Below are 19,015 nucleotides of genomic sequence, written 5' to 3' on the forward strand. Positions count from 1 at the left end.
AGTTTATAATACACTGGTAGTATGAGATTAAAAGATACTGTATCAATTCTGTTCATCCAGACTGAGATACACATTACACACGAGTCCAAAAATCTTATGAAATAAAATTTAAAGTTACAGTATCAATTCCTTTAGTGCAGACTGATCTACACATTACATACCAATTCACAATATCATTTTGAAAGATTCATTATCATTCACAATAGTAATCACAGAAATACACATTTAATACTAGTCCAAAAAGCACACAAATTATCTGATTGAAACCTCCAGCATCAAATCCTAAAGTGTATCCATTTTGACCAATTAAATAATGTGAAAAACTATTTAAACATTAAGACATTAAAGCTACAGTATTGAACGCCATAATGTAATCTGAGAGAATAATTCCATACAGATACAGAATGAATCTTACACTCAGATACAGTACAGAGACACACAGATACAGAATGAATCTCACACTCACATACAGTACGAGAGGTTGCCAGACATAAATTCAATCCCACACTGAAGTACGGTACAAGAGATGACAGATACAGAATGAATCCCACACTGGCCATACAGTACCAAGGACTGACAGATATCAAGTTCATCCCACACTCTCATAAAGCACTCGAGACTTACAGGTAAAGTATGAATCCCACACTCACACATAGTACCAGAGACTGACAGATACAGATTGAATCTCACACTCACACACAGCACCAGAGACTGACAGATACGGAATGAATCCCACACTCACACACAGTACCTGAGAACTGCAGATATAGAATGAATCCCACACTCACACACAGTACCAGAGACTGACAGATACAGAATGAATCCCACACTCACACACAGCACCAGAGACTGACAGATACAGAATGAATCCCACACTCACACACAGTACCAGAGACTGACAGATACAGAACGAATCCCACACTCACACACAGTACCAGAGAATGACAGATACAGAATGAATCTCACACTCACACACAGTACCAGATACTGACAGATACAGAATGAATCCCACACTCACACACAGTACCAGAGAATGACAGATACAGAATGAATCCCACACTCACACACAGCACCAGAGAATGACAGATACAGAATGAATCCCACACTCACACACAGTACCAGAGATTGACAGATACAGAATCAATCCCACACTCACATACATTATGAGAAACTGCTTATATGGAAATAATTCAACACCCACACACAGTACTAGAGAATGTATATACAGAATGAATCCCACACTCAAATTGAGTACCAGAGAGTGACAGATACAGCATGAATCCCAAACTCACATGCAGTACCAGAGACTGAGAGATGCAAGGTGAATCTCACAGTCACCTATATTCGTGCAGGCTGAGTTACAAATTACTTACCAGAGCAAAAATCTCACAGTCACAGATTGAAAGATAACGTATCAATTCCATCAATGCAGGCTTGGTTGCACATTACGTACCAGTCCAAAAATCTCACAGTGTCAGATTGAAAGATACAGTGTCAATTCCATTAATGCAGACTGAGCTACACATTAGAAACCACGACAACAAAACTGTTACAGATTCAGACTGAAATATACAGTATTCTATTCATGCAGACTGAGCTCCACATTATATACAAGTTCAAAAATGTCACCATATCAGTTTGGAAGATGCACAAATTCACAATTGTTTTCCCATCGATACAGATTTAATAGTAGTCCAAAAATAGATGCCCACATTATCTGATTATATCCGACAGCATTACATTTTAAAATATATCATTATCTACTAATTAAAGACTGGGAAATAATATTCATACATTAAGGTTTTAAAGATACAGATTTGAACACCATACTGTAAACGGAAATACAAATTAGATACAGATAAAGAATGAATCTCACACTCCGATAGAGTGCCAGAGACTGATATATGGAATGAATCCCAAACTCATACAATCTACCAGAGACTGACAGATTCAAAATGAATCCCACACTCACACATTATCACACAGACTGACAGATACAGAATTTCTCTCACTGATCCACAGCATCAGAAATTGTTAGATACAGAATGAATGTCTCACCCACACACAATACTAGAGACTGACAGATACAGAATGAATCCCACACCCACACACAATACCAGAGACTGACAGATACAGAATGATTCCCACACTCACATAGAGTACCAGGAACAGAATGAATTTCACTCACATACAGTAGCAGAAACTGACAGATACAGAATGAATATCACAGTCACATTACTGCAGACTGAGTTACACTTTACAGACCAGTCCAAAGATCTCCTGGTGCCAGATTGAAAGATACAGTATAAATTCCATTAGTGCAGACTGAGCTACATATTAGATATATTGGTAAATACTCAGTATTATACTGAAATAAATAGTATCAATACCATTGGTACAGACTGAGCTACACATTATATACCAGTCCAAAAACCTCATAAATGAGCAGACAGGAAGATACAGTTTCAATTCTATTCGTACCGCCTGAGCTGTACAATACATACAAGACTGAAAATCCCATACAACATTAGACTGAAAGATACAGTATCGATTTCATTAGTGCAGACTGAGCCACACATTATATAGCAGTCCAACAATCTCATATCCTATCAGACTCAAAGATACAACATCAATTCCATGAGCACAGACTGAGCTACATGTTACTCACCAGTCCTAAAATCTCAGAGAATCAGATTGAAAGATTCAGTATCACTTCCATTTTTGAAGACTGAGCTACACATCACATTCCAGTCCAAAAATCTCATACAGTATCAGACTGATAGATAGAGTATCAATTCCTTTAGTTCAGGATGAGCTACATATTGCTTACCAGTCCAAAAATCTCACACAGTGTTCGACTCCGATACAGAATTAGTCCCATTATTGCAGACTGAACGACACATTACATACCAGTCCAGTAATTTCACCATGAACAGATTGAAAGGTACATTGTCATTCACAATAGAGTTTAGAGATTAATATGTAATACTACTCCAAAACTCACACACATTCTTTGATTAAAGAAAATTAAAAGAAATCCATATTTACAAATTAAATAATCAACGGAGAACTATATATAATTTAAAGTATTAAAGATACAGTTTCAAATAAGATACTGTAAACTGAAATAAGAATACAGAATGAATTCAGACTTGCACATTTTCTCAGAGACTGAATTACAGAATGAATCCCACACTGAGATAAAGTTGCAGAGAATGGCAGATACAGAATGAATCCCACATTCACATACAGCACCAGAGACTGACAGATACAGAATGAATCCATCACTTATATATAGTACCCCTGAGACTCACAGATGCAGAATATACACCAAGCTCACAGTCAGTACCAGAGACTGACAGATACAGAATGAATCCTACACTCACATACAGTACCACGAACAGAATGAATCTCACTCACGCACCGTATCAGGGACTGACAGATATAGAATGAATCCCACACTCACCCACCATACCAGGAACAGAATGAATCTCACTCATGCACAGTACCAGGGGCTGACAGATAAAGAATGAATCTCACACTCACAAACAGTACCAGAGACTGACAGATACAGAATGAAGCTCACACTCACATACAGTACCAGAGACTGACAGATACAGAATGAATCTCACACTCACATACAGTACCAGAGACTGACAGATACAGAATGAATCTCACACTCACAAACAGTACCAGAGACTGACAGATGCAGAATGAATCTCACAATCACATTACTGCAGACTGAGTTGCGCATTACATACCAGTCCAAAAATCTCATAGTGTCAGATTGAAAGATACAGTGTCAATTCCATTAGTGCAGACTGAGCTACACATTAGAAACCACGACAACAAAACTGTTACAGATTCAGACTGAAATATACAGTATTCTATTCATGCAGACTGAGCTCCACATTATATACAAGTTCAAAAATGTCACCATATCAGTTTGGAAGATGCACAAATTCACAATTGTTTTCCCATCGATACAGATTTAATAGTAGTCCAAAAATAGATGCCCACATTATCTGATTATATCCGACAGCATTACATTTTAAAATATATCATTATCTACTAATTAAAGACTGGGAAATAATATTCATACATTAAGGTTTTAAAGATACAGATTTGAACACCATACTGTAAACGGAAATACAAATTAGATACAGATAAAGAATGAATCTCACACTCCGATAGAGTGCCAGAGACTGATATATGGAATGAATCCCAAACTCATACAATCTACCAGAGACTGACAGATTCAAAATGAATCCCACACTCACACATTATCGCACAGACTGACAGATACAGAATTTCTCTCACTGATCCACAGCATCAGAAATTGTTAGATACAGAATGAATGTCTCACCCACACACAATACTAGAGACTGACAGATACAGAATGAATCCCACACCCACACACAATACCAGAGACTGACAGATACAGAATGATTCCCACACTCACATACAGTACCAGAGACTGACAGATACAGAATGAATCTCACACTCACAAACAGTACCAGAGACTGACAGATGCAGAATGAATCTCACAATCACATTACTGCAGACTGAGTTGCGCATTACATACCAGTCCAAAAATCTCATCGTGTCAGATTGAAAGATACAGTGTCAATTCCATTGGTGCAGACTGAGCTGCATATTCGATATATTGGTAATACTCATGTTATACTGAAATAAACATTATCAATACCATTGGTACAGACTGAGCTACACATTACATTCAAGTCCACAAACCCCATAAATGATCAGACTGGAAGGTATAGTTTAAATTCTATTCACACCACCTGAGCTAAAATTAAATAACAGCCCAACAATCTCATACAATATTAGACTGAAAGATACAGTATCGATTCCGTGAGTGCAGACAGGGCCACAGATTATATAGCAGTCCAACAATGTCACAACATATCAGACTCAAAGATACAATTTCAATTCCATTAGCCTAGACTGAGCTATATGTTACTCACCAGTCCAAAAGTCTCTCACAGTGTTAGACTCCGACACAGAATTAATCACATTATTGCAGACTGAGCTACACATTACATACTAGTCCAATAATTTCAACGTGAACAGATTGAAAGGTACATTGTCATTCACAATAGATTTCAGAGATTAAGATGTAATACCACTCCAAAACTCACACACATTGTTTGATTAAAGAAAATCGAAAAGTGCATCCATATTATCAAATCAAATACTCGACAAAGAACTGTATATAATTTGGAGTGTTAAAGATACATTTTCAAGTACGATACTCTGAACTGAAATAAGAATATGGAATGAATTCAGACTTGCACATTGTCTCAGAGACTGAATTACATAATGAATCCCACACTGAGATAAAGCAGCAGAGAATGGCAGATACAGAATGAATCCCACTCACACTGACAGTACCATAGACTGACAGGTACATAGTTAATTCCACACTCACACACAGCACCAGAGACTGGCAGTGATGGAATTAACCTCACACTGACATAAAGCACCAGAGACTGTCAGATACAGAATAAACTCCACTCTCATATACAGTACCAGAGATAGACAGATACAGAATAAACCCCACTCTCATATACAGTACCAGAGATAGACAGATACAGAATAAACCCCACTCTCATATACAGTACCAGAGACAGACAGACAGGTACAGAATAAACACCACTCTCAAAAACGGTACCAGAGACAGACAGATACAGAATAAATCCCACTCTCATATACAGTACCAGAGACTGAAATATACAGAATAAACCCCACTCTCATATACAGTACCAGAGACTGACCTCTACTGGACGTAAGCGAGAACTGTAAATAAGCGGAACAAATTCACATTATCTGTCGTGGTTACAGAAACAGGACAGTGTGCAATGTGAGGAAAGTTTCTGTCTGTAACTTTTACTCTCGTATTTTTGCACATTTTGACGGTGAAACATGAAGACAATTGATTCATAATAAAGTTTTTCTTTCACTCATTCGATAGTTGTGAATTTGCCCCATTATATTTCACTGTACATTGCGCAGTGTTTCTCTCTGATTTCTCAGGACACGATTTAAATTGCTCCTCTACCCCATTTAGACTCTTATTTTCCAAGCAGTATGTGGCCTCCTTATTCCCCCTCGCGAAATGCCCCACCTCACACCTTTCTATATTGAAATTCAATGGCCATTTACACGGCCGTTCTGCAAGTTTATTTTGTCCCAGTCTTCCTCAGTATAGACAATACCCCCGAAATCAATTACAAGAATTTAACACAGCATTAGAAGTAGTGTTTGGTCAAACAAAATGTACTTGGAGCTCGTCTCCATTCCCAGTTTTTCTAACTCCCACCCGTGCAATATAATGTGAAGAATGAGTTTATCTTCTGTCCCTCTCTCATCTGTAAACTTCAATGACCCGGGGTTTGGGGACATCTACTGGCCGGAAGCAGAACTGCAACAGTTCGGAACAAATTGCTGAAACCGGACAATGTGCAGTGTGAGCTTGTTTTGATTGGTGGCAGGTATTAAATCTGATTTTTTTATACCTGTCCATTAAACTTTACTGTTTGTTACTGAACAGTAAACAGAGCCGGACAGAAAGGATGTGGGGAGTTATACAAAGAGCATCTATTGCAGGCATCAGGTGAGAAGTTTGAAGGACTCATTTTAAACAGCGGCTGTTTTGTTTCGGTTGAACTGTTCATTCCAAGGGAGAGGGAATTCGAAATCTGATGTGTGCAACGGTCCCGTCCCCATCGGTAGTCCCATTCATTGATCAGTGCAGCGTTTGGGTTGTGTCTGGATGTCACTAAATTGTTGTAAAACAGCCCAACACACCTGGTGTGCAGAAGCTGAGTGCTGCAGTACTGCAGTGGAGTCAGACACTGACACTGTTTGTATCGCTGGTTTTCATTTGTGGTTATTACAATGATTATTAACAGAGATTCAATTGATCAGTTTTGTATTTTCTACTTTACCTGTTCTTGAATTACAAGACATACTTTTTCTTCCTACAGTTAAATCCTTGAAGGACCCAGAATCAGTGTGAAGTTTACTCCACCCGGGGCACAAAGAGCAGTCAGTGCAGCCAGCTCCTTCTCACACACAGTAGGTACCTTATCACTCACAGAGCACAGAGACACAGACAAGTCATCAGTCCCACAGTCTCAGACAGCAGAAATAGTCAGTCGCGCACTGATCCCAATCCAACAGTCAAAGAGAGCAGGAGAGAAAGACATAATTCCCATTTCACAATGACTCAGTATCGCTGACCGGCAGATAAATATTTCCCAGTCCAAAATCACACCCAGTATCAGATTGAAAGGCACGGTGTTAATCTCACATTCGTTCAGCAATAGCTGCAAATTAAATACCAGGTAGAACTGACACATGGTACTGATCGATAGATACAGAATGAATCACAATAGTGTACTCCAAGATTCAAATTAAATACCAGCCCACAACTCACACACATTATGAGTTTAAAGATGCCATATTCATGACAATAGTGTACACTGAGATATAAATTAGATACCAGTTCAGATGTTACCCATATTTGACTCACATATGTCCAAAAACCTCATAGTGTCAGAATGAAATGTACAGTTTCAATTCCTTTACTGCAGGCTGAGGTACACATTAGATACCAGTCGAAAATTCTCATACAGTATCAGATTGAAAGACATTGTATCAATCCCATTATTGCAGACTGAGCTGCACATCACATACCAGTCCAAAAATCTCAGTGTCAGGTTGAAAGATACACTATCAATCCCATTAGTGCAGATGGGGCTACACATTATATACCAGTCCAAAATTCGCATAAGGTATCGTACTGGAAGATACAATATCAATTCCTTTACTGCAGACAGAGGTTCACATTAGATACCTGTCCAAAAATCACATACAGTATCATACTGAAATATATAGTATCGATTTGATTAGTACAGACTGACCGACACGTTACATACCAGTACAAAAATCTCACAAAGTGTCAGACTGGAAGATACAGTATCAATTCCATTAGTGCAGACTGAACTATACCTTACAAACCAGTCTAAATATATTGCGCAGTGTCAGACTGAAAGGTACAGTATGAATTCCATTAGTGCAGACTGAGCTACACATTATATACCGTCCAAAATTCACATACATCATCATACTGAAACAGACAGTGTGAATCCTATTAGTGTAGACTCAGCTACACATCAGAAACCAGTCCAAAAATCTCTCGCAGTGTCTGACTGAAAGTTAGAGTGTCAATTCCATTAGTACAGTCTGAACCACACATTTCATACCAGTCGAAAAATCTCATAGTGTCAGACTGAAAGATACAATATCAATTCCACTAGCCCAGACTGAGCTACACAATAAATACCAGTCCAATAATTTCACAGTAAAAGATTGAAATGTACATTATCTTCACAGAGATTAAAATGTAATCCGACAACAAAACTCACACACGTTGTTTGATTAAAATAAAATCCGAAACTGTATCCATATTTACAAATTAATGCTAGATGAAAGATTTGCATACATTAATGACTTAAAGATACAGTTTGAAACACCATACTGTAGCCTGAAATAAGAATACAGAACGAATCCAGACTTGCACTTTGACCAGAGACTGAGTTACAGAATGAATCCAAACTGAGATAAAATACCAGAGACTGACAGTCAAAGAATGAATCCCACACTCACAGATAGCACCAGAGATTGACAGATACAGAATGAATCCCACACTCACACACATTCCCAGAGATTGACAGTCACAGAATGAATCCCACAGTCACAGACTGTACTGGAGACTGACGGATACAGAATGAATATCAAACTCACATACAGTACCACAGATTGACAGATACAGAATGAATCCCACACTCACAGACTGTACTGGAGACTGACGGATACAGAATGAATATCACACTCACATACAGTAACAGAGACTGACAGACAGAGAATTAATCCCACACTCACATGCAGTCTGACATCTACTGGCCATAAGTGAGAACTGTGACAGAGTGGAACAAATTCACATTATCTTTCGTCGTTCCAGATTCAGGACAATGTGTAATGTGAGGAAATAGTTTCTCTCTGTAACTTCTACTCTCGTACTTTTTCATATTTTGTCCGTGAAAAATTAGACAATTGATTCATAATAAAGTTTTTGTTTTGCTCATTCGAAAGTTGCCCCATTGTGTTTCACTCTACATAACGAGGGGGCACAGATTTAAGGTGAGAGGGGAGAGATACAAAAGGGTCCAGAGGGGCAATTTTTTCACTCAAAGGGTGGTGAGTGTCTGGAACGAGCTGCCAGAGGCAGTAGTAGAGGCGGGTACAATGTTGTCTTTTAAAAAGCATTTGGACAGTTACATGGGTAAGATGGGTATAGAGGGATATGGGCCAAGTGCAGGCAATTGGGACTAGCTTAGTGGTATAAACTGGGCGACATGGACATGTTGGGCCGAAGGGCCTGTTTCCATGTTGTAACTTCTATGATTCTATGATTGCACATGATTTCTGTCTGATTTCTCAGGACTCGATTTATATTAATTCAAATAAACCGAACTGAAACACAAATAAAAACTGAGGGCAAATCTGCAAGTTTCAACGGCGACCGTCAAAAGTGAAAGGGATAAAATATAGAAAAAATTAAAACCGAAAATGCTGGAAAGACTCAGCAGGTATGGCAGCATCTGTGGAGAAGGGAAGCTCGGGTTAACGGTTCAGGACTATGACCCTTCTATAGATCAGAAAGGTTAATCCGACATAATTGAAATAAGGAACGGGAATCAGCAGAGGGAAAGACTTCAGAAAATCAATTAATTTCACTGAATCCGGAGCAATTGTGTTCCGTATCCACTGTACTGATCAGGGCACATAATAATACAAAGGATCAGAGTTAAATTCAACGTTATGGGAGAAATAAATGAATTTTAAAAGTATTTTTATGTAAATTTGACCCGTTTGTGTTTTGGAAACACTATCGCTCTGAACATCATCAAATTCGGTTCCAGTCTTGGTGCTTCTGAATTCAGCGAACTGTGATTCAAACCTGTTGGAATTAACTGTTTGGAAGGCAGCTCTGCTCACCATTATAGCGCCTTAGTTCACTCGGAGGGAGAAATAGAGTGTTTCTGTGGAGTTTCGGACTGAATTGCTCCCTTTTGGTTTCTGGCACTTTAATCACAGACAATAAATAGTTCCCAAACATCAGCCCCTGAACAGACACAACAAGCTGATGGAATTTCTCATTCTTTGATATTAAATAAGGTGATGGCAAAAGCGAATGGAAAGAGGTTAGGAAGAAGTCACAAAAACAATTAGGGAAGCAAACAGGAACTACGAAATCAAATTATCAAGGAATACAAAAAGAAATAGTAAATTATTCCACAGGCACAAAAATAACAAAAGGAAAATCAGAATATCTGAGGGCCACTAAGGGATGCACAAGATAAACTCACAGGTAACGTCAGTGAAATGCCAGAAATATTGAATTATTACTTTGCCTCAGTATTTACCCGGGAGATTAACAGGGTGAACATGATATTAGAGGAAGAGGTCAATAAAGATATCAAGACATTTAAGTTAGAAAGGGTGGTTAAACTCCTGGTCCAGATGGATTGCATCCGTGCATATTAAATGAAGCAAGGGAAGAGATAGCAGAGGCACTGTTACATATATAGAAAAAATCATCACAAAAAGGAATAGTGCCAGAGGACTGGATGACAGTTAATGTGATTCTTATATTTTAAAACAGGAGATAGAACAAGTCCAGGGAACTATAAACCAGTTAACTAAAGGCCGGTGGTCGGAATGATCATGGAATCTTTTACTCAATGCTGCAATAGAAAAATTGTAAACAATTTTACAACACCAAGTAATAGTCCAGCAATTTTATTTTAAATTCACAAGCTTTCGGAGGCTTCCTCCTTCGTCAGGTGAACGATGTGAAAATGACGAAGGAGGAAGCCTCCGAAAGCTTGTGAATTTAAAATAAAATTGCTGGACCATAACTTGGTGTTGTAAAATTGTTTACAATTGTCAACCCCAGTCCATCACCGGCATCTCCACATCATGACTGCAATAGAAAAACATCGAGAAACCGAAAATATAATAAAGAATAGTCAGCACGGATTTCAGAAAGGGAAGGTTTAACAGTTTGACAGAAGGTTTGAAAGTTTAAATTATAGTTCAACATAACTTATCTGCTTTTCAATTCTACTCCTCCAGAAACAAACCTCTGTGTTTGCTTTTTATGGACTTATCAACCTGTGTTGCTACTTTTAAAGATTTGTCAACCTGTACCCCTAAATCCCTTTACACTTCGACTCCATTTAGACTCTTATTTTCCAAGCAGTATGTGGCCTCCTTATTCCCCCGAGCAAAATGCACCACCTCACACCTTTCTATATGGAAATTCAAAGGCCATTTGCACCGCCTTTCAGCAAGCTTATCAAAGTCAGTATAGATAATACCCCCTAAATTCATTACAAGCATTTAATACAGCATTACAACTAATGTTTTATCTATAAAATGTTCTCCATTCCCAGTTTTTGAAAATCCCACCCGTGCAATATAATGTGAAGAATGAGTTTATCTTCTGTCCCTCTCTCATCTGCAAACTTCAATGACCCGGGGTTTGGGGACATCTACTGGCCGGAAGCAGAACTGCAACAGTTCGGAACAAATTGCTGAAACCGGACAATGTGCAGTGTGAGCGTGTTTGTGATTGGTGGCAGGTATTAAATCTGATTGGTTTCTTCAGATATCCAATCAGATCGATAAAGGAAAAATATTGTGACATCAGTCCCAATCACAATCATTGTCTTCCCCCATCCCTCATTACCATAGGGCTGTGGGGCTGCCTATTCAATCCGAGCTCGGAGCGGATTTGGGTCATTTCTGGGTCTGAAATTGAGTTTGAAAATGCCTGAGGACAAGAAAGTAGCTCCCAAGAAGGGCGCCAAGAAAACCTTGAGTAAAGCACCAGCCAAGGGCGGCAAGAAGCGGAGAAAGTCGAGGAAGGAGAGTTACTCCATCTACGTCTACAAAGTGATGAAGCAGGTTCACCCCGACACCGGCATCTCCTCCAAGGCCATGAGCATCATGAACTCCTTTGTGAACGATATTTTCGAGCGCATCGCGGGTGAGGCTTCCCGCCTGGCTCATTATAATAAACGGGCGACCATCAGCTCCCGGGAGATCCAGACCGCCGTGCGACTGCTGCTGCCCGGGGAACTGGCCAAGCACGCCGTGTCGGAAGGGACAAAGGCGGTGACCAAGTACACCAGCTCCAAGTAAAACTCCACAATGTACTGAAAAAAAATAAACACAAAGGCTCTTTTAAGAGCCACCCACAGTCTCTCTGAAGACGCTGTACCGACACCTGTATGAAATCATTTTACTGTAGATAGTTTGATACTAACTGTCTCTCGATAACTCTTGTGTTTTTGTAGTTTCTCTTGAAATCTGGAAGATTCTCATAATCACAGCCCGGTTTAATCTGTGTGTCGCTTTTTTATTTAGTCCCAATAACCAAAAACGTGTCCCTGATCCTCTCATTCCCGTTCATTTTCCACCCCTTCCCCCGCATCTGCCCCTTCAGAGCCGTTTTAAGGCGGTGGATGAGACTTCTGTCATTTCATTATCCTTTTCACGTTTGTTTGTTCATTATTCGGGAATATCACTTTCAGAACCGCAATCCTTTGTAAAACAGCAGCCCTGAAAGGGAATTCACACCGAGTGCAGAATAGTCTAAAGGCTCTGTCACTGTTCGACTTCTTACACCAGGAGTCTCGGCTCCGGTTTCGATCGCGCTGCAGCTCCTGTGAACAGGGATCAATCCACAATCTGTGGTTTGTTACTTTTACAAAGATTGAGCTGGAATCTGTCCCGTTACAAAATGGGACTTTATTCCCGCCGGATTGAAAGCGAACGGTGAATGAAGCCGGATTTTAACCGGATTGTGAAAAATTCTGGAAGTTCTGACGGGAAATGTGGAATAACAGAGTAAAAGACGAGAGATTTTTAAATCTTTGTCTTTACGCGACATTATTTACTAAATCCGCTTCTTGTGTTACAAATATATTGGCGAGCTTTTCAAATTTCAAAAAAACGGTTCAGTTCGGTATTTTCCGCCTTTTCTCATTGCCGGCTATTGATTGGTGAATTAAACAGCTCTCTGAATGGTCTGTTCGTTGAACCAATGAGATTGAGAACAGATGGACCAATCACAATTGCCCCCACTGTTCTCCTCCAGAAGGTATAAGAAGGGCGAGTGCGGGAGGATTTCTTCATTCTTTGTGAAAGTGTTTGTGAGATTGTGGAAATGTCTGGAAGAGGAAAAACCGGCGGTAAAGCTCGGGCCAAGGCCAAGTCTCGCTCATCCCGGGCCGGACTGCAGTTTCCTGTGGGCCGTGTTCACAGGCTCCTGCGAAAGGGGAACTACGCTGAACGTGTGGGTGCCGGAGCCCCGGTCTATCTGGCTGCTGTGCTCGAGTATCTGACGGCTGAAATCCTCGAGCTGGCCGGCAACGCGGCCCGGGACAACAAGAAGACCCGCATCATCCCCAGACACCTGCAGCTGGCCATCCGCAACGACGAGGAGCTCAACAAGCTGCTGGGACGGGTGACCATCGCTCAGGGCGGGGTGCTGCCTAATATCCAGGCCGTGCTGCTGCCGAAGAAAACCAGCACTGTGAGCTCCAAGAGCAAATAAAGCAGCCAAGATTTAATCTGATAACCCAAAGGCTCTTTTCAGAGCCACCCACTGTATCTATGAAAGGGCTGGTTACTGTCTGAAGAGACTGACCTATTGATTACAGTTATCCCACGTTAATACAGCGGTTAAACTAATGGGAGCCAATGTAATTCACCGAGCACATGGGTGATCGGTGTACGGGTCTTGTTGTGAGTTGGGATAGGGGAACGGTGTTTTGGAGGAGTTCAAGTTTACACAGGGCAGAAGATCGGAGGCTGACCAGGGGAGCATTGGAAGAGCCAAGTCCTAGGTAACAAGGGCGTGGGTGAGGGTTTCAGCACCAGATCAGCTGAGGCAGGGGAGGAGACGCGCGATGTTTCGGAGGTGGAAGTTGGTGGTCTTGGTGGTGGAGCGGAAATGGGGTCTGATGCTTATCTCAGGGTAAATTGGACGCTGAGGTTGCGAAGTTTAAGATTCCGCTTCACACAGTGGCCAGGGACAAGTCTCTGTCCATCTCAGTCCTTGAATCCAGTCCCCACACAGGAACTGTCTCTGTCCATCCCAGTACCTGAATCTATCCAGTCCCCACACAGGATCATTTTCCATCCATCCAGGTGCCTGAATCTATCCAGTCCCCACACAGGATAATTCTCTATCCATCCAGGTCCCTGAATCTATTCAGTCCCCACACAGGACCAGTCTCCATCCATCCCGGTGCCTGAATCTATTCAGTCGCATACTGACCCAAGCACGGAAAGGTATCGGGTGCCTTCCACACCGATTCAAGTTTATTGAACTTTTGGGCGCCTACTGTCAGCTACAAATCTGAAAACTAAAACTCCCTCTTCCAACGGTACCGTAGCGGCACTGATTGATTCTGTTATGATAGTGATTGTATTGGAACTATAGTGTGCCTCATTTATTGAATTTAAATTGTATTTTCCGCCTTTTTTTTCGAGCAATCCTTGAATATTAAGGCGGAGTCTGTAAGGATTGTGTCTGAATTTATATTTCGCATTTGATGCTGGTGAAAAGTTTATAAAGGACGGTAACTGATTCCTGGAGGCGGAGCTTGAAGTTTCACGTCCGCTTGTCCGTCATTCCGAGCCAGTCTCCTCCCTCCCGCACTTCATGCTCTGTCTGTCATTCAAACACTCCTCCCCGGCCTCTCCGATAATGTGCCTTTCTCAACCAGGTCGGGGCGGGCTTTATAAATAGAGAAGAAAGGCGAGAGTTTTTCATTCAGCGGCGATCTGAGTGAAGAATCATCATGTCTGGCAGAGGTAAAGGAGGAAAAGGACTGGGCAAAGGAGGAGCCAAGCGGCACCGGAAAGTGCTTCGTGATAACATCCAGGGGATCACCAAACCAGCCATCCGCCGCCTGGCTCGCCGTGGCGGTGTCAAGCGGATCTCGGGTCTGATCTACGAGGAAACCCGCGGGGTGCTGAAGGTTTTCCTGGAGAATGTGATCAGGGACGCGGTCACCTACACTGAACACGCCAAGCGCAAGACGGTCACTGCCATGGATGTGGTGTACGCTCTGAAACGGCAGGGCCGCACTCTCTATGGCTTCGGCGGTTGAACAATTCGACCCTTTCAAACCGGACACAAAACAAAGGCTCTTCTAAGAGCCACCCACCGCCTCACAGAGAGAGCACTGACCTGGAAACGGGGAGAGGAAAGATCTCGGGATGGGGAATCAGTTTCTGATATTTAATTAGTATAGGGCGATTCCCCAACACTCGGTACAGGGAGATCAGAAACAACGGCCGGGGTTCTCAGCCATCCCGAGAGAAGGAGCGGAATTCCCGGTTTCACGGTATAAATGAACAGGCGGTGATACAGAGTCTTTCCCCAGACATTACATTCTCCGCTCAGAGTAAAATCCCTCCTCACTCCCTCTCCCGCTGTGTCCTCTCTGCTCGGTCTTTATTTCCTGCTCTCATTCAATTATCAGTTCGATGTGAAGTTTCTGTTTGAGGAGCGGTTCACCGGGCCGGAACTGGCGGGATTTTTGAAATTGAAGCTGGACTTTGTCCCGTTACGGAAAGCAATGACCGGGGCTTTATTCCCGCCCGTTTACAGACAGATCAGAGAATGAACCGGAATGTGAAACAGCCTGAGATTTGAGCTGAGGAGTGGGAAATAATGGAGATTATAAAGAGAGAGATTCTTAAATTGCTGGAGGGAAATGAGATTTTCTTGAAACTGTTATTTGATGCTCTGAAATTGGCGGGCTTTTTGAAATTGATGGTTAATTTCAGCTCAGCCAATTGGGGCCCAATACCTCCCGCCGTTTCGGTCTGACTGACAGAGCTCGGTTCAATCATCGTCCAGGGGCGATCCCTCCCTGACTGGGTGTGGGACTGAAGCCAATCAGAGGCCAGGGGCGGATCCCCTGAGACACTTTAAAAGACGGCCCCAGAGCGCACTCCGTATTAACAGTCTGTGTGTCTCAGGTTGTGTTCAGATCTGTTCAGAAAATGGCCAGGACCAAGCAGACAGCGCGTAAATCGACCGGCGGGAAAGCTCCTCGCAAACAGTTGGCTACCAAAGCGGCGAGGAAGAGCGCTCCAGCCACGGGCGGAGTGAAGAAGCCTCATCGCTACAGACCCGGCACTGTGGCTCTGAGGGAGATCCGCCGCTACCAGAAATCCACCGAGCTGCTGATCCGCAAACTGCCCTTCCAGCGCCTGGTGCGAGAGATCGCTCAGGACTTCAAGACAGACCTGCGCTTCCAGAGCTCGGCCGTCATGGCCCTGCAGGAGGCCAGCGAGGCTTACCTGGTGGGGCTGTTTGAGGACACCAACCTGTGCGCCATCCACGCCAAGCGAGTCACCATCATGCCCAAAGACATCCAGCTGGCCCGCCGCATCCGCGGGGAGCGCGCCTAAACCCGACCCGGCTTCAGCACCAAGTGCAACAAAGGCTCTTTTCAGAGCCACCAAATCGGCGATGGAAAGAGCTGTGATCTCCTTTCTTGAAATGGCAGGGCCGTGAGAAATTTGCTTAAATGGGAAATGTATAAAGGGGAGGGAGCAGATATCAGACGGGCAGGGACAGAATAAATACCTCACTCACATCCAAACACAAATTTCACACATTCTTTATTCAGTAATCGCTGACACAATAAACAACTGATCATTCAGCATATGGATCATTTGTATTTCACAAGTTATTGTTAGTTTCGCGAATCGGAATCAAGTCCTTTGACAGACAGTGACCAGCCCTTTCATAAATACAGTGGGTGGCTCTGAAAAGAGCCTTTGGGTTATCAGATTAAATCTTGATCGCTTTATTTGCTCTTGGAGCTCACAGTGCTGGTTTTCTTCGGCAGCAGCACGGCCTGGATATTAGGCAGCACCCCACCCTGAGCGATGGTCACCCGTCCCAGCAGCTTGTTGAGCTCCTCGTCGTTGCGGATGGCCAGCTGCAGGTGTCTGGGGATGATGCGGGTCTTCTTGTTGTCCCGGGCCGCGTTGCCGGCTAGCTCGAGGATTTCAGCCGTCAGATACTCGAGCACAGCAGCCAGATAGACCGGGGCTCCGGCACCCACACGTTCAGCGTAGTTCCCCTTTCGCAGGAGCCTGTGAACACGGCCCACAGGGAACTGCAGTCCGGCCCGGGATGAGCGAGACTTGGCCTTGGCCCGAGCTTTACCGCCAGTTTTTCCTCTTCCAGACATTTCCACAATCTCACAAATACTTTCACAACGAATGAAGAATGATTTCCGTATTTACCCTTCTTACAGACTGAAAGATCATCTGATTGGTTGTTCTTTAATACACCTCATTTGCCTATTTCATTAACCAATCAGATAGCTGGGAATCAGAAGAGGGCGGGATTTTCCGGCCTCAACGTTCAGACCAGGAATTTGATGAATTTCAAAAAGCCCGCCAATTTCAGTGTAGTAAAGGACCGGATTTCGATCAATGTTCTCCCTGAGCACAAGATTTTAAACCCGTTCTTTTTATCTTGTCTTATTCAGCGCTCCCCATCACCAATCGCTGGCGCCGTTTTAAAATCTGCTTTAAATTATCGCTAATTTTATCATCGCATTCAAACTGTACCGAACGGGACGAAATCCCCATTCACAGCATTCCGTGAAGGGACACGTTTCAATTTAGTCTTTATAAAAGTGACACGTTATAGATTGGTCCCTTCTCACAGAGCCGAGAGTGTTTCTGTGAAAAGACGGACCCGGACGGAGTTCTCATTCTGCCCCGACTCCGCTGTGTTACTGCAAGCGGTGGGTTTGCTGTTGATGTGGGGAGACTGAATTCATAGAGATAATGGAAATGCTAAGGGGTCATTCAGGGTGTGTTCGTCGCCGGAATAGTAACGCTTTAAGAACAAAGCGAATGGGAAGGAGCGGATCAGAAACTCGTGTTCACTTTATGGGTCAGAAATTTCAACGGCGTAGACTATCAGTTTTCGATTGGAATAATATCGCGGTGTTAAAAACATACTATGTAAATATATCGGAAATGCAGCTCCTTCAGAGAGGTTGTGGGTGGCTCTTAAAAGAGCCGTTGTTTTTTTTCAGTACATTGTGGAGTTTTACTTGGAGCTGGTGTACTTGGTCACCGCCTTTGTCCCTTCCGACACGGCGTGCTTGGCCAGTTCCCCGGGCAGCAGCAGGCGCACGGCGGTCTGGATCTCCCGGGAGCTGATGGTGCGCCGTTTATTATAATGGGCCAGGCGGGAAGCCTCACCCGCGATGCGCTCGAAAATATCGTTCACAAAGGAGTTCATGATGCTCATGGCCTTGGAGGAGATGCCGGTGTCGGGGTGAACCTGCTTCATCACTTTGTAGACGTAGATGGAGTAACTCTCCTTCCTCGACTTTCTCCGCTTCTTGCCGCCCTTGGCTGGTGCTTTACTCAAGGTTTTCTTGGCGCCCTTCTTGGGAGCTGCTTTCTTGTCCTCAGGCATTTTCAAACTCAATTTCAGACCCAGAAATGACCCAAATCCGCTCCGAGCTCGGATTAAATAGGCAGCCCCACAGCCCTATGGTAATGAGGGATGGGGGAAGGCAATGATTGTGATTGGGTCATTGGGAGTGATGCAACGTCACCTTTTCCTTTCACTCTCTGATTGGTTTCTTCAGATATCCAATCAGATTTAATACCTGCCACCAATCACAAACACGCTCACACTGCACATTGTCCGGTTTCAGCAATTTGTTCCGAACTGTTGCAGTTCTGCTTCCGGCCAGTAGATGTCCCCAAACCCCGGGTCATTGAAGTTTACAGATGAGAGAGGGACAGAAGATAAACTCATTCTTCACATTATATTGCACGAGTGGGGTTTAGAAAAACT

General features: G+C 42.7%; 3 protein-coding genes across 3 annotated transcripts in view; 1 reads left to right on the forward strand and 2 right to left on the reverse strand.

The window, feature by feature from the left end:
• The window catches only part of LOC137316676 (zinc finger protein 850-like), a gene marked incomplete at its 5' end in the record, with an annotated part of 305,128 nt that overhangs the window by 47,670 nt on the left and 238,443 nt on the right, over positions 1-19,015 (reverse strand). The gene's annotated exons all lie outside the window — the stretch shown is intronic.
• LOC137316746 (histone H2A-like) lies at positions 13,322-13,711 on the forward strand. The gene has a single exon (XM_067980605.1). It carries the CDS (start codon positions 13,322-13,324, stop codon positions 13,709-13,711), a length of 390 nt encoding a protein of 129 aa, XP_067836706.1.
• On the reverse strand, positions 16,796-17,478 carry LOC137316736 (histone H2A-like). Its single transcript, XM_067980593.1, has one exon. The coding sequence runs from the start codon at positions 17,376-17,378 to the stop codon at positions 16,989-16,991; it is 390 nt and encodes a 129-aa protein (XP_067836694.1). The 5' UTR covers positions 17,379-17,478; the 3' UTR covers positions 16,796-16,988.

Source organism: Heptranchias perlo, unplaced genomic scaffold, assembly GCF_035084215.1.
Source record: "Heptranchias perlo isolate sHepPer1 unplaced genomic scaffold, sHepPer1.hap1 HAP1_SCAFFOLD_60, whole genome shotgun sequence".
Lineage (NCBI taxonomy): Eukaryota > Metazoa > Chordata > Chondrichthyes > Hexanchiformes > Hexanchidae > Heptranchias > Heptranchias perlo.